The sequence below is a fragment of the Astyanax mexicanus genome, chromosome 10 (genome assembly GCF_023375975.1).
Source record: "Astyanax mexicanus isolate ESR-SI-001 chromosome 10, AstMex3_surface, whole genome shotgun sequence".
Lineage (NCBI taxonomy): Eukaryota > Metazoa > Chordata > Actinopteri > Characiformes > Acestrorhamphidae > Astyanax > Astyanax mexicanus.
In genome coordinates, this window is record NC_064417.1 from 46,088,193 (window position 1) to 46,102,375 (window position 14,183).

General features: G+C 37.2%; 1 protein-coding gene across 1 annotated transcript; it reads right to left on the reverse strand.

Moving 5' to 3' along the window:
* Nucleotides 1-6,026: 6,026 nt before the first annotated feature.
* On the reverse strand, nucleotides 6,027-14,137 carry il2rgb (interleukin 2 receptor, gamma b). Its single transcript, XM_007258652.4, has 9 exons — nucleotides 13,942-14,137; nucleotides 12,394-12,517; nucleotides 12,132-12,307; nucleotides 11,318-11,457; nucleotides 11,060-11,216; nucleotides 9,936-10,041; nucleotides 8,940-9,024; nucleotides 8,744-8,836; nucleotides 6,027-6,471 (listed from the first exon to the last, which is right to left on the reverse strand). The coding sequence occupies exons 1-9, from the start codon at nucleotides 14,135-14,137 to the stop codon at nucleotides 6,433-6,435; spliced, it is 1,116 nt and encodes a 371-aa protein (XP_007258714.4). The 3' UTR covers nucleotides 6,027-6,432.
* Between the last annotated feature and the right edge of the window lie 46 nt (nucleotides 14,138-14,183).

The following is a 14,183-nucleotide window of genomic DNA, read 5'->3' on the forward strand; positions in this document are numbered from 1 at the left end:
CATGAGCCTCGAAAAAGTGCCAGTTACTGAATCATAAGTGAATCTGAGAGTGACCCAAAGTGACTAGTGAATACTGAAGGAAAGACACTGTGCTCTACCAAACACACACACACACACACAAAACCACACACACATTAACACACACACAGAAACACACACTGTTCATAGTCTCAGTTTAACAGTGAGAGGGCATTTGTGTCCCCATAGTCTTCATCTTCAGTAAATAAGCATAGAGGGTGATCACAAATTAACACACGCACACACACACACACACATATCTCAATGCTTGCATTGTGTTATTCTTTGATGTGTGTGTGTGTGTGTGTGTGTGTGTAGCTGCCTCATTTTTCACATTCTGAAGTTTGTAAACAACTCTCTGAAAGGATCACATGCACACTCCAAAACCAAGGCTTTCAGTCCAGCATGGCCTTCAGGCCTCTGAAGCTCAGAATGAGGATTTATAGTACCACTAATACACACTGACATGCCAAAAATCATGGAACATGAGATTAGTACCTTGTCCCATGACTTTCGCCATGTCCCATGGAAGCTAAAGGACGCTGCACTGACCTGTGGAATATGAGTGTGGGGTCTCCTGCATTGAATGTGGATGTGGTTGCTTTACCTCTGAATGCAGAAACAATTCTAGCCAGATGTCGCTGGTCACGATCATTACCACCAACCACTTCATTACCACCAACTTCTTTTATGTATTACAGGTACACACGTTACACTGTGTATTGAGGAATGTTAAATGCTCGCACAACTTCTTCAGCACTGGAATGTTCCCATACATGATGCTCACACTCACAATCAAGTCCAGTCCAAACTCCAATAATTCAATAATCCACATTGATTTGCTGTGAACATGCTGTCATAAGCCAGCATTCAACCTCACTCACTCACAAGATCAACTTAGTGGTATAGTGGTATCGACATTCCCAAGCCGTCCACTGAGGTAACACTTCATGATCAATTAAATAACTTAAAGCTGATGTCCGTAATTTTTGTGATTTAGGGCCCTCTCTGGTGAGAATGGGTAATTGCACCAAGCATGCAGAAGAATCATTTTAAACTGGGCGGGTGTGATGCGCTCTCCTTTCAGAGTGGATTAATCTGATTCCAGGTTATGTTCAGTCAGAGCGAGAGAGAGCTCAATTTAACTACAAACTACAACGTTTTTACTATGAGTGAATGAGCTGCTGAGGTCTGACTTTCCCCTTCTGAAGTCTCCATTGCTCCACCAGCCGCTTGCATTTAGTAAAACTGAGCCGGATCCTCTTTTAGAGAATGTAAATGTGACGTAAGTACATAAAGACGCGTAACATGGCCAGAAGAACTCCTGTGAAAAGCTACCCCAGTTTTTAAAATGAATATATTAGCTTAGCAGGGAGGGTCGTTCCAGCAGACAATATTTATCCCTTCTCCGCTCAGAAAGGTTTCTGCTTTCAGTTTAGAAATAAAATATAACGGACTGCCACTTTAAGTAATCATATGACTGTAATTCCATATGACCTACATATATTATTAGGGTATTATAACTAACTTATTAAGGTGGAATAAATTATAATAACAGCTGAACACAGTTCCACAGTTGCCTGTGGAATATTTATTGCTGAGTAAATTTCACAACTGGACTTGTTGCACAGGAGCTGCATCCTATCACGGGACCACAGTGCTGGAGTTCACTGAGCTCCTGAGAGAGAACCATTCTTTCACTAATGTCTGTAGAAGCAGTCTTCATGACTAGTGCTTGGTTTTATACACCTGTGATCATGAAAGTGATTGGAACCTGAGTGCAATGATTTGGATTGGTTGGATTGGATTGAATACTTTTGACAATATAGTGTATAATGATTTTAATGTATGTCATTTTTACAGAAATGTTTTCAGTGTCTATTTTTCTATTGTAATGTTACAATTTAGACAGTAAAGTTTTTCCTTAAAAAATTCAAAACCTCTGAAATACAATCAAGGGCAAGATGGATGATCACAATTCATAAAACCAAGCAGAACTGCTTGAAATTTTGCACCAGGTGTGGCATAAAGCAGTGTGTAAGACTGGTGGAGGAAAACATGCCAAGACGCATGAAAACTGTAATTAAAAAGCAGTGTTATTCCCCCAAATATTGATTTCTGAACTCTTAAAACTTTATGAATATGAACTTGTTTTCTTTGCATTATTTGAGGTCTGAAAGCTCTGCATCTTTTTTGCTATTTCAGCCATTTCTCATTTTTTGCAAATAAATGCTCTAAATGACAATATTTTTATTTGGAATTTGGGAGAAATGTTGTCTGTAGTTTATAGAATAAAACAACAATGTTCATTTTACACAAACATAAACCTATAAATAGCAAAATCAAAGAAACTGATTCAGAAAAAGTGGTCTCTTAATTTTTTTTTCCAGAGCTGTATATACAAATAATAAGTCAAGTATCTTAAAGTTGTTAAGTTCTTTTTTGGAGAAATATTTCATGAACACCACCACAAGGGGGCAACTTCCGTCAGTGCAGCAGCGCAGGCCAAAGGCAGGAATGGCTCAGATCATTCAGATACACTTTACACTTTAAACAGGTTTTCTTGTCTTTTGCATAAACTGGACTGAGGAAAAGCAGAATAACGACAGTAAATACTGTGGTTTTGGGCTCTGGGTGGGATTTTGCCTTTAACAATGGTCATTTTCAGAAATTAGAGATGACATCAGGCTACTTCCCATAGGTCACCTCCACTAACCCACTAACATTCTCGATCAGGATCGGCTTTCTTCCTCATTCTCACACAGTCTGGCATTTCCTGACAGAACTTCATATGAGTACTGCCGGTAAAGAGCTAAAACAGTCAGGATTGGGGTCTAAAAAAGTGTGTATTTTTGTCATATTATAGATCTAGCTGCACAATGACAGGTTTTAAACATTTTGTGGCAAATCAGAATTTGATTAAAAAAGGGGTTGACATAAAGTTGTACACATGTTGAATTGTTTGTGGGGACTTCTGGCCATCCGGCCACAGTGTATAGAAAACAGCATAAACGTCTAAAGCTGGACATACACCGTACAATATTGTCAATTGTTTTACTCAGATAAAGCTCAAACTGTCCGACCCGATGCTCTGATGTAACCTGACTGCTCACACTGTAGGTCCATACACAACATGCCAGACTCGTATCCGGAACTGCAATGTAAAAAAAACAGATGAGACGTGAGAATTCTCAACAAAGAGAAACACGCTGGCTTGGCAATTTGCTTCAACAGTGCTACACACTTACAAGGGGGACAAGAATTTTAAACAGGTTTGATTTTCTTACGAGCATACGATTGCTGATCAGGAGCTGGTCATGAGCTGTATACTACATGATGCACAACACGTACACAGGAAATTTGACAGTGTTAAATCAACACTGTTAGTGGTAAACTTTACACTCTCAGTGTTAATTTAACACTAACAATGTTGATTTAACACTGCCAAATTTCCTGTGAAGAGCTTAGATCTGGCCCAAAATATCCAACCTGACCCGGCCCAAGCCCATGCACTTTCTGCCCGAGCCCGCCCCGCTCCGCCCCATACACTGTTCTTTTGAGATCGAGCCCGATTTAAACCCAACATTTTTTTAATGAAGGGGATAAAAAATACTTTCTAAACAAACAATTTTTATACTGAGCTTATAGTCTTTGTGCAAAACTACAAAAAAAAACGCAATAAGAATATGCACTGCACTGCACAGTGCTGCAATACAGACAGGTACACACTTGTGCAACTTTTTTTAAAAACAGTTTCATTTGTTACTTTACTATATTGTTACTATCACACCATAGCTTTATATAAAATAAAAATAACGTTAAAAAACAGACGCCTATGTCACAGACCATTTTCTTGAGCCCGAAACCGAGAACTCTGCCTTATCTATATATATATAGTGAATACTATAGCACACCACCAGCACAGAGTTAGCAGCTCAGAAAATCATAACGGGTTCTTACTGCAAACAACATCAAGGGCAGGAAGTTCTCCATAGCCTGGGGGGACTGACTACACACTGACAGTGAACAACAAGTGAACAACAAGTGAACTAACAGGTATGCAAATAGATGGTTCCAAGAGCCAGTAGAAAGCAAGCTGTCACAGGTAACAGGCACAAAGTGTATGTTATATTGATACTGATCCCTTTACATCACCCGTTAATGGTCGTTCTGAAGCTAAGAGAATCTTCTGATTTGGTAATATCGTGTTTTTTATTCTCAGTGGCCTTTAACATGCTTTATATGAACTTTAACTTGGAAACTTCTTCTCGCTTTTGGAATGTACCTTTCCCTTATTTCATTTTTCATTTCCTCATTGAAAAAAGAAGAAGTTCATCCATATTTTCACACCAGACCCAGCGTTTAGGCCTTGGAGCAGTGCTGGCTCAGCTCTCTGCTGTTATCTCACTCACAGGCTCCACACGTCAGCCCTGTTTAACACTTTCCTAACAGCGACGTTCAGCAGGCCCAGTCAGACCGCGCGGTTTAACATCACACACACAGAAAAACTGTTCTGAAAGAGCACGGGAGATTAAACCACTAACTGACATTTCTCTCTCGCGGCCTCACAGCTGCAATCTACCCACACGCACCATGCAAAACATGTCTACAGCAGCAGAGCAGCAGAGCACCCGCGCAGCCGGGCCTCGTGATGGGCCTTTGTACCATAAATTAGAACCACATTAAGCAGAGTGTGAAAGGAGATGGGAGACCCGATAACAGACACAAGGCCCTTTATCTGAATCTGAGGCCTGCTGCGTTCCACAGAACTCACTCCCACAGTCAGACTCTCAGACGCTCAGGCTGGGCGTCTGGGGCAGACTGAATGGAAAGGGAAGCGAGCTTAAATGATGGTAAAACGACAGCACCCCTTTGCCCACACCTTTCTAAATATAAACCCGCCTTATGCGCCTATTTTTTATATCAGTTTTCTCCCAGCAAAGCCAAGCTTGGTAACAAACAGGTATTCATACCAGCCAATCACAGCAGAGTGAGATGACATCATCTGTGACGTGACTAAATGTCAAGGGACCATCAGACAACTCCAGAGGTGCCTCAAAACAGAGCGGCATGAGAGGGATACACTAGATATAGAGAGCTGCTAAATGCTGTCATTTTGTTTTCCACTGAAATTGTGTCCCTATATTTATCACAGCAACACTTTGGCTGAACATAATAGAAAATAGAAATCCTAAAAAAGACTTCCCATTCAACAGGTAAATCACCTGTTGCATAACAAAATATAAATATATAGCTCCTATATACACTGCAAAAACAAAATCTTAGCAAGTGAAATAATTTAATTTCAATTTAATTCTAAAGCAATATCATATCAAATAACATATCAAATAAAAATATTTTTTATCAGCAATATCAGCAAACCATATTTATTTCCTGTTTTGTAAAAGTAAGATGTGATAATGTAGGTTACCATATACTGCAAACTAAATCTTAGTAAGTGAAGTTATCTAATTGTACCTTTATTTGAAAAAAAATGACAGTTACAATATCACAAAAAATTGCACAACATCAAAAACATTTCATATCATATTACAATAGTTATTAATATTGCCTCCGCCTCCGCCAGCTAAACAGCTTGAATTTTTGCACCAGGAGTAAAGGCATAAAGTTATCCAAAAGCAGTGTGTAAGACTGGTGGAGGAGAACATGCCAAGCTGCATTAAAACTGTGATTAAAAACCAGGGTTATTCCACCAAATATTGAACTCTTAAAACTTTATAAATATGAACTTGTTGTCTTTGCATTACTTGAGGTCTAAAAGCTTTTCATCTTTTTAGTTTTTCAGCCATTTCTCATTTTCTGCAAATAAATGCTCTAAATGACAGTATTTTTATTTGGAATTTGGGAGAAATGTTGTCCATAGTTTATAGAATAAAACAATGTTAATTTTACTCAAACATGTAACTATAAATAGCAACTATAAATCAGAGAAACTGATTCAGAAACTGAAGTGGTCCCTTAATTTTTTTCCAGAGTTGTACACACACACACACACACACACACACACACACAGAAAGGCTGATTTGGATGTATATCATTGAGTGGAATGAGTTTCTGGCTGGTGTGAAATGCATTAGATAGATAGCACGTTTCTCCTCCAGAGCTGCTGTGGAGCAGCATTAGGCCCACAGCATTAATAACAGTGGTAATGAGCGCTGTGTTACAGGCGGCTGTGCTGAAGCATGTAGGTCGTATGTCCTGATGAAATGCCAGAGATGTAAGCAGACACCGCCGCTGCTCCGCGGTATGAATTCAAAGAGGGTCTGAAATATTTACAGCAGCAGCAGCAGCTCGTGACCTCTCGCCTGAAGCCAGTCCAGACTCTGACCAGGCCGCTGTCTTCTCTACAGCACAACCACTTCAAAATCTTCACACAGAACACACTTGACTCGGTCAGATCCACACGGAACTCACGTCAGGGTATCTGCAGGTCTGGGGAAATCAAATTCAAAACTTTTAAAGACCTTTAATTACAAATCAGAGAATAACACCACTTTCATATTACCAACATGTCCAAAACACACAGTACCAATACTAAGGTTATATACTTTACAGTAACCTTTATATTCCTGTATTTTTAGACAAATCAATTATTTAAACGAACATAAATGAGCAACAACAAATATGGAAATGTTCATACACTGAAAGCATAACCCAGCGAAAAATTGGGGTTATGTAACCGGTTCTCGTTGGATTTGGTCTGCCATTAAATTAAATTAGTAATATTTCATATGCAGAATTGTATTTAATAGTGTTGTTTTTTGTCTCCTTTTATCTGAAATTCAGGTTACATAACTTACGTTTCACTGACATGCCAAATGCCATTGTGTCCCATGACTTTTGCCATGTCCCATTGTAGCTGGAGAATTCTGAATGCTGAATGTGATTGCAGCTCAGAAGGGAACCTACTGATACTCTAACTCTCATAATTCCAAAGCAATTATATATATAATTTAACATTTTTTAAGAGACCCAAGTCTCTTAATAAAGATACCATTAGATCTCATACAAAGCTTTTAAAGTAACCCATTTTAGCTTACTCCACTCTATAAAGTATATATGTTTTATATGGTTTAAATTACCTTTTCACCTTGATTTATTTGTGGATCTGACTAGTTCACTGCTAGTTGTATTGTATAAGACTCTGCGTCTGACAAATAAACTTTGTTTTCTCTTAATTTGTTTTGATTTAGAGGATTTTCAACAGATCACCATATGTTTAGAACTAGTTTTGACTGATAGAGAAGTGAAATTAAAATGCAGCACTGAAATAAAGCTGCTGTCCTGTCAGAAACTTCCCCGCAGAGATCTGCTTTTTAACTTACTATTCATTAGAAATACACGGACATGACACTAGTATCATGTCCCATGACTTTTGCCATGTCCAATGGAAGCTATAGAACACTATATTGAGTTGTGGGATGTGTGTGTGTGGCTTCTCCTGCACTAAATGTGTATGTGATTTCTGCCAGAGTTGCTTGTCTGTTTGCATGGACAATTCTAGCCAGACACCACCGGTCACCATCATTCTGCATATGCTGTCTGCATTCCACTGTTGGTGGAAATTAATACATTCTTGGACATATTCATCCCCTGAGTTAACACTTCATGATTATTTTAATTCCATCAGTTTAAATACTGCAATCCCATGACATATCAGTGTACATACATAAATAGAAATGTAAGCTCAGCTTACTTCTATAATGTCACCATACCTTGACCAAGACCTGTAATCACACCTGTCTTCTGTTCAGAATCTGCAAGGATCCATATGCGACAAGACCTGGACTGATGACATGGCCGACTCTAAAGACTTTCACTTCAAATCAGCGAGTTTTACTATAAATATTGTGTCATTATTTTGTAAGTTTGCCTCTGAAGTCTCCTAATAGAACTTGTAATTACCAGATAACTACAGAGGCAGAATGTAAACCACTCAAGAAAACCAAAAAAGTGCTGAGAAGAACCTCTAGAAGTCAGCTTTATTGTTAAAAGATTTAAACAGGACCAATTAGATAACACTGGCATCAAAAATAACATTCAGAAATACATAAATATATAAAAGAACCTAAAAGAACAAACTAAAAAAAACCAGACAGTACAGAGAGATTCATATCTCAGAACATCCTACAGTCTTCTGATCACTGTAAAGGGCAGCACTGCACAAACATTACACCCACAGTACCTTCAGGTTTTAGTCAGATATATTTTCCCATGTTTAGTCAATTTATCATAATATCTCATTAGATAAATAATGATTATAATAATTTAACTTAAAAAAAGCAACACCTACAACATAACAAATCCCAAACAGGGATTAAGCCTACAAAGCATATATAAAATATAGCCAACCTGTCTGAGATCTGAATAATCTACTCATTACTGCCATGCAAAAACCTTGTATCTAGGGGAAGAATTATGTAAAAAAAAAAAAAAAAAAAAAAAAAATATATATATATATATATATATATATATATATATATATATATATATATATATATACGTATATATATATATATATGTAGCAAAACTGCAGATACGAATAAAAATGCAAACATTTATGCTCAGGTGAATAAAAAAAAATGCTAAATATCTGCTGCATTCTTACCCAGGTTTCTAATTATGCAGAATATTAATTATGCTAATAATTAATCATCAGTTAGCATTATAAAGAAAGCTATGCAGATCCATCACACTCTTTCACCTTAAGAGTGGGACTGGGCTCACAAACGATACAGGGGATCTCTGTGTAATCCGTCTCAAACGCTTCCTTCAGCCTGGAGGAATGAACCCAGCTCTGAAGAAAGAAAGAGACAGACAGGTTTGAGGACAGGTTGTGAGAGGAGGCCATGAAAATGCCTAATTATTTTAAGCTACACAGAAAGTGTGGGTGTAGATACCTCAACATTTCCATTATGTTCACGAAATAAGTCCTGCAGGATCTTGCTGGGGTCCGGGACCACCGGAAGTATGAATATCTTTATCCTGAGAGCAGAAGGAAGGAAGATATTTAGATATTTAACAAACTTTTAAACAAGCCTTTTCTTCACTAAAAATTAAGAATTGTGCACAAAATATTTTTGTGTTTGCAATTAATTTTAATGATCGGCATTAAATTAACTTCATACAAAGAACTTCGTCTCTTTGCTTAGTAGTCTAATCACCTCATTTTCAGTACTTTTTTCTTGTTCAGTAAGAAAAGTCTAGTCTGTTTTGGGCTTAAATAAATTCAGTAAATTGCTTTTCAGTTTCTTAGGTTGATCTGTAAATGGCCGGGTATGGAAAGGCAAAGGGATGGACAACGGAGCTGCTAAGTTAAAACAGTTAAATGCCCTATGCCCCATTGTAATCAAGATGAAACATTAGAACATTTCTTACTAAAATGTTACAGATCTAAAGAACTCTGTGATAAACTTGAAGACATAAATACAAATATACCAATACATACAATAGCTTATAGATTATTTAATAGCTCCCTGCCAAAAGAAGAAAAAGACGAAGAGATGTAATGTAGTTAATTATATGTTTAGCGAAATATAAACTGTGGAAAACTAGAACAAAAATGACTATGGACCATTATTTTGTATCAAGCGACATTGTTTTTACACAAATTGTAAGAGAACTAAAAAAAAGGACTATTGATAGAAAAAAACAAGATAAAAAAATGGGACTTTTTGACTTTTTAACTTGAATAATGTTACTATTTTGATAACGTGTGAAATCTGATTTTTTGTATTTGTGAAAATTTATCTTCAATAAAGTTTATACAAAAAAAAAGAAAAAGAAAAGAAAGGCAAAGGGTTGGTTGTGACACACTTAATAAACAAATAGACTATAACAATAACCTAACGATCAAGAAAACAACAACTAGAAATGAAGTGCTTTACAGCATTTACCTTTCACAATAGCACAACAGCATAGCAAGGGCGATCAGTACAACGATCCCCAAGATAGAGAGCCACACTGGCCACAAAGACACTGAGGGTGATCCAGGGAGGCTTTCTAAAAAGAAAAGAAAAAAATTCAAATGAATTTTTAAAGAGGACACTAAGTGACGAAGAAAAAGAATTATGACAACTAGGGTTGCTACAGTAACCGGTTTCATAGTACACAAGTGTACAAATGCTTGGTTAAAATACTGTGAACGCTTGATCATCATATGTATTGGTGAAACGAATCATCTCTCAGTAACTGATGGGTGGTCCTGATGAGAGCCAGTTTCATTATGACATTTTTGATGATCTTTGCGATCTTTTTAAGTTCTTGAAATTTTCAGATTGACTGACCTTCATTTCTTAAAGTAACTTTTCTTTACTTAGTTGAGTAGTTTTTGCCATAATATGGTTTAGAACTTTACTCAAATAGGTCTATTCACTGTATACCTGTAACTCTACCTCTTCACAACTTTACAACTGATGCTCTCAAACACATTAAGAGGCAAGAAATTCAAGTAATTAACTCTTAATAAGTTCAGCACAGCTGTTAACTGAAAGCCTGAATTCCAAGTCATTCTACCTTCATAAAGCTGACTGAGAAAATCCAGCAGAGATGTGTAAAGCTGTCATCTAAGCAAGAGGTGCTACTTTAAAGAATCTAAAATATAAAACATATTCAGATTTGTTTAACTGACTGGTACTCTACAGCTTGGAAAATAAGCTAGCACTGCACTAACACAGCTAGGCGTCATAGCACAGGTTCAAAACAACTTACCTACAGACTACATAGAACTGTCATAGCAAACTGCAAAGCTCTCAGACTAAGTACTATAAGTGAGTAATCAAGCATGGAGAACCAACTTTAATTTATTAGGGTCCAGAAATGAAATCCCAGTTTAAAACCCATAGCAGATGTCCAGTGCATTTTTTACAGTACTTCTGTTTATAAATAGTAAGCTTTTAACGATTAACGAGTAATTGTAGAATACTGCTACACCATGTTATTTTTTAGACAGTTAAATACCGTTCCAACGCTAATTACAACACAGTAAGCGTATAATGGGCATCAGCACAGTGCAGCATACCTGTGTAGTTACCCCACTGCACCGGATCACTCCAGTCACTCCAAAAATCAGAAGTACCACAGCTCCCCTCCAGCTTACTGCTTACTTGGAATGTAAAATTAACTTTTTTGGAGACATAGGGTATACAGTATTTATTTTTATTCGTTTTGTGGGGGACCTGAAGAATGGAGAAAAATAGAATTGACATGGTAAGAGGTTCCACAGTTCAGTTCTCTCATTTCTACACTGATCTCATTCCTGATACTGCTTTTTTCTTACCTGAGGTTTAGAATCTCTCCAATACTGCACCATATAGCGCACACAGTTCTGGTGCTTAATACTCCTCACCCAGTTCAGGCACAGACTACCATTAGCACCAGTCCAGTTCACAGAGATGTTGTTTGGTGGGTTGAACTTTACTGGATAAATGGGACAAATGCAACCAGTGAATTAAACAATAACAGCAACAATAAACTTAAACAATACATTTATTAGAAATTTTAATTCCTAGTCAAATTGGCTATAACTGGATGCCTTCTAATTAACATATTCAGACACTTTCAAAGTTGCACCCACTGCTGACACAAATGTGCAAATGCACACAGACAAACCTACAGTTTGTCTAGTCCCTGTAAAGAAGTATTATTTATAGTGGAATAGGACTAGGAGTAGATGTCTAGTATCAGGAATGGTTTAAAGCCCACCCCATGTTGGTGTTTTTGCTGCTAAAACACCCAAAAATCAGCTTGACTGTTAAATTATTACCAGGTATAATCACTGTGTTCATCCAAATGGCATATTGATCACTATTACTTGCTAGTTTTTGAGTATGTAGTCTGTACACTGACATACCAATTTAATCATGAAATGACAGTTTCGGAAATTCCCACCTCTATATAAGTTGAAGGGAGGTGTTATCAAATTACTCATGTAAAATAGCACTCAAGATAAGAGCCATCTAAATGTTTCACAGAGTATTTTGGTTGTGTTTCTTATGTGTTATGTGTTTCTTCATAGCCTGGATGACTTTTTATAGGTACTGTAAAAGCAAACTTCACATAATACTTTATGATAATATGTTATTCCACATTACCTCTGTTTAAGAGTTGATCATAATCCTTTGTCACAGACTGATTTCTACCTACAGACAGTTTCGTAGAGAAATGACTAAACTGATCCTCGACTGTAAAAGGGATCCTGCAGCCCACATTCTGACCATGCTCCTGCAGATACTGTGGACACTCTTTATACACTGTTTTAGAGGATAATCTAAGGAGAAAAGAACCATGTTAACACACTTTTATCACATTCATCCATAGAGGCTATTGATGAACCACTGGACTACAGAATCTTACTTGCTGCTGAAGGTGTAGTTTACATTCTGCATTTTGGGTCTTGTCCAGCTACAGTTTACATATTCCCAATTGATAAACATACAATTGATGTCAACCGCACATTCTTCACTGGTACAGCCCCCCTCTGCCAATGCAAATAAGAGTCGTTGTCTTTATTAAAATACACATACGCAGTTGTGTGCACAAAAACATAGCAAAAAACAGCAATAAGGCTATGCACTGCAAGTCAAGCGTGTAATGCGGACGAGTGGAGGAGCTAACTTTGTGCATGATAACTTTCTAACTTGTGCAACTTATTTTTAAAACACAGTTCGATTTATTACTTTGCCATATTGCGATTATCACACCATAGATTTATAGAAAATAAAAATAGCCTTAAAAAAACATTTTCTTGAGCCCGAACTGATCCAAGGAAAGTGGTGGGAAATCTGCTTCCAACCCATTGCATTTATTGGGTCACTTACTTTTTCTAGCCTGCACACTGTGGATGTTTACCAGAGACTAGATTCTCTGCCCGAGCCCAACTCGATGCCTGACCTGAACCCGGGCAAAGAAACTTAACGCTAGTGAACATTTTTAGTGCAGGCTAAAAAAAGTAAGTGACCCATTAAGTGCAATGACCTGTAGATCCCCTATGTACCCTGGAATCGCTCCCTATTACAAACCACTGCACAATATATTGTGTTTCAAGCACTATATAGTGCTATTTAAAATCTTAACAATGCATTTTAGTTCATCTTTTACTAAACACTATTAAACACCATTAACATAATGCATCGCAAAAGTGTAGTTGTGTACAGACTATGTACACTAGAATTTACAATGTATACTTTAATGTAATGTGGTGGTGTTGAGTGATGTTCTCAGAGCATCAAAGAGTTAAAAAGTGATCCATTCTGAACAACTAATAATAATAATAATAATTGTTTATTATTAGTATTATTATTATATTATTATTAACTTTCGAATCACTTTTTGATGCTTAAGTCATTGTCTTGTGTGCCTCAGCATAATTCCAGCGAAGGCGGAAAATAAAGCCTGGTTGTGATTTGACTAAATCAGACCGACATATTAGCCTTTCAGCTCGACTGTTCGATGCAGATTCTTCTACGAAGCCAAATTTTGCTTTGATCACAGATTTGCGCACTTTGTTTTCAATCACATCTTCATTTTAACTTTTGTCTGTTAACTCTTGGAAAAGTCATTAAGACAAAGGCTTACTTATCATAAACATAAAAAGACATGAACTCTGTTTTTTTTTTTTTAGCTAGAAGTGCTCTATTCATAACACAAGTGACGTAAAGGAAAGTCCCCATCAAACTTTCCAGACCTGTTATTCTGTGAAACGGATTATTAGAAAATAGCAGTAATTAATTATCTTAAAATAACATTTTTAATAGACTTACAAACAACACATGTTGGGATTATTTACAGTATGTGAACTGATTTACACCAGCAGCTCTTTCTGTTTGACTGTCACAAGTTTAACAATTGTTCAACGTGTTTAACATGTTTAACATAATCAGGTGAAGAGAACGAAATACTTACGAGGAGGTGATGAAGGTCTGGACCAACATCCCTGAAAAAACATGAGCAGAAGAAACCCAAAGAGAACCTTGGACACAAGTAAACCAACCATGATACATAGTTTAGGCTCCCCAGAGCTCGCGCACAAGCTGGTGATTCTAATAACTGAACAGGATGTCTGAGCATCGCGCTTCCGTAATTTACAACTTCCTCCCATGTTGTGACGAACTGTTACGCAGAAAAAAGGAAGGTGGTCGAAACCA

Coding starts and splice junctions, on each gene's coding strand:
- il2rgb (XM_007258652.4), bottom strand. CDS start 14,137: ATGGGAGGAAGTTGTAAATTACGGAAGCGCGATGCTCAGACATCCTGT. Junction 11,217..11,317: donor GGAGAGATTCTAAACCTCAG/GTAAGAAAAAAG, acceptor TCCATTCTTCAG/GTCCCCCACAAAACGAATAA. Junction 8,837..8,939: donor AACATAATGGAAATGTTGAG/GTATCTACACCC, acceptor TTCTTTCTTCAG/AGCTGGGTTCATTCCTCCAG.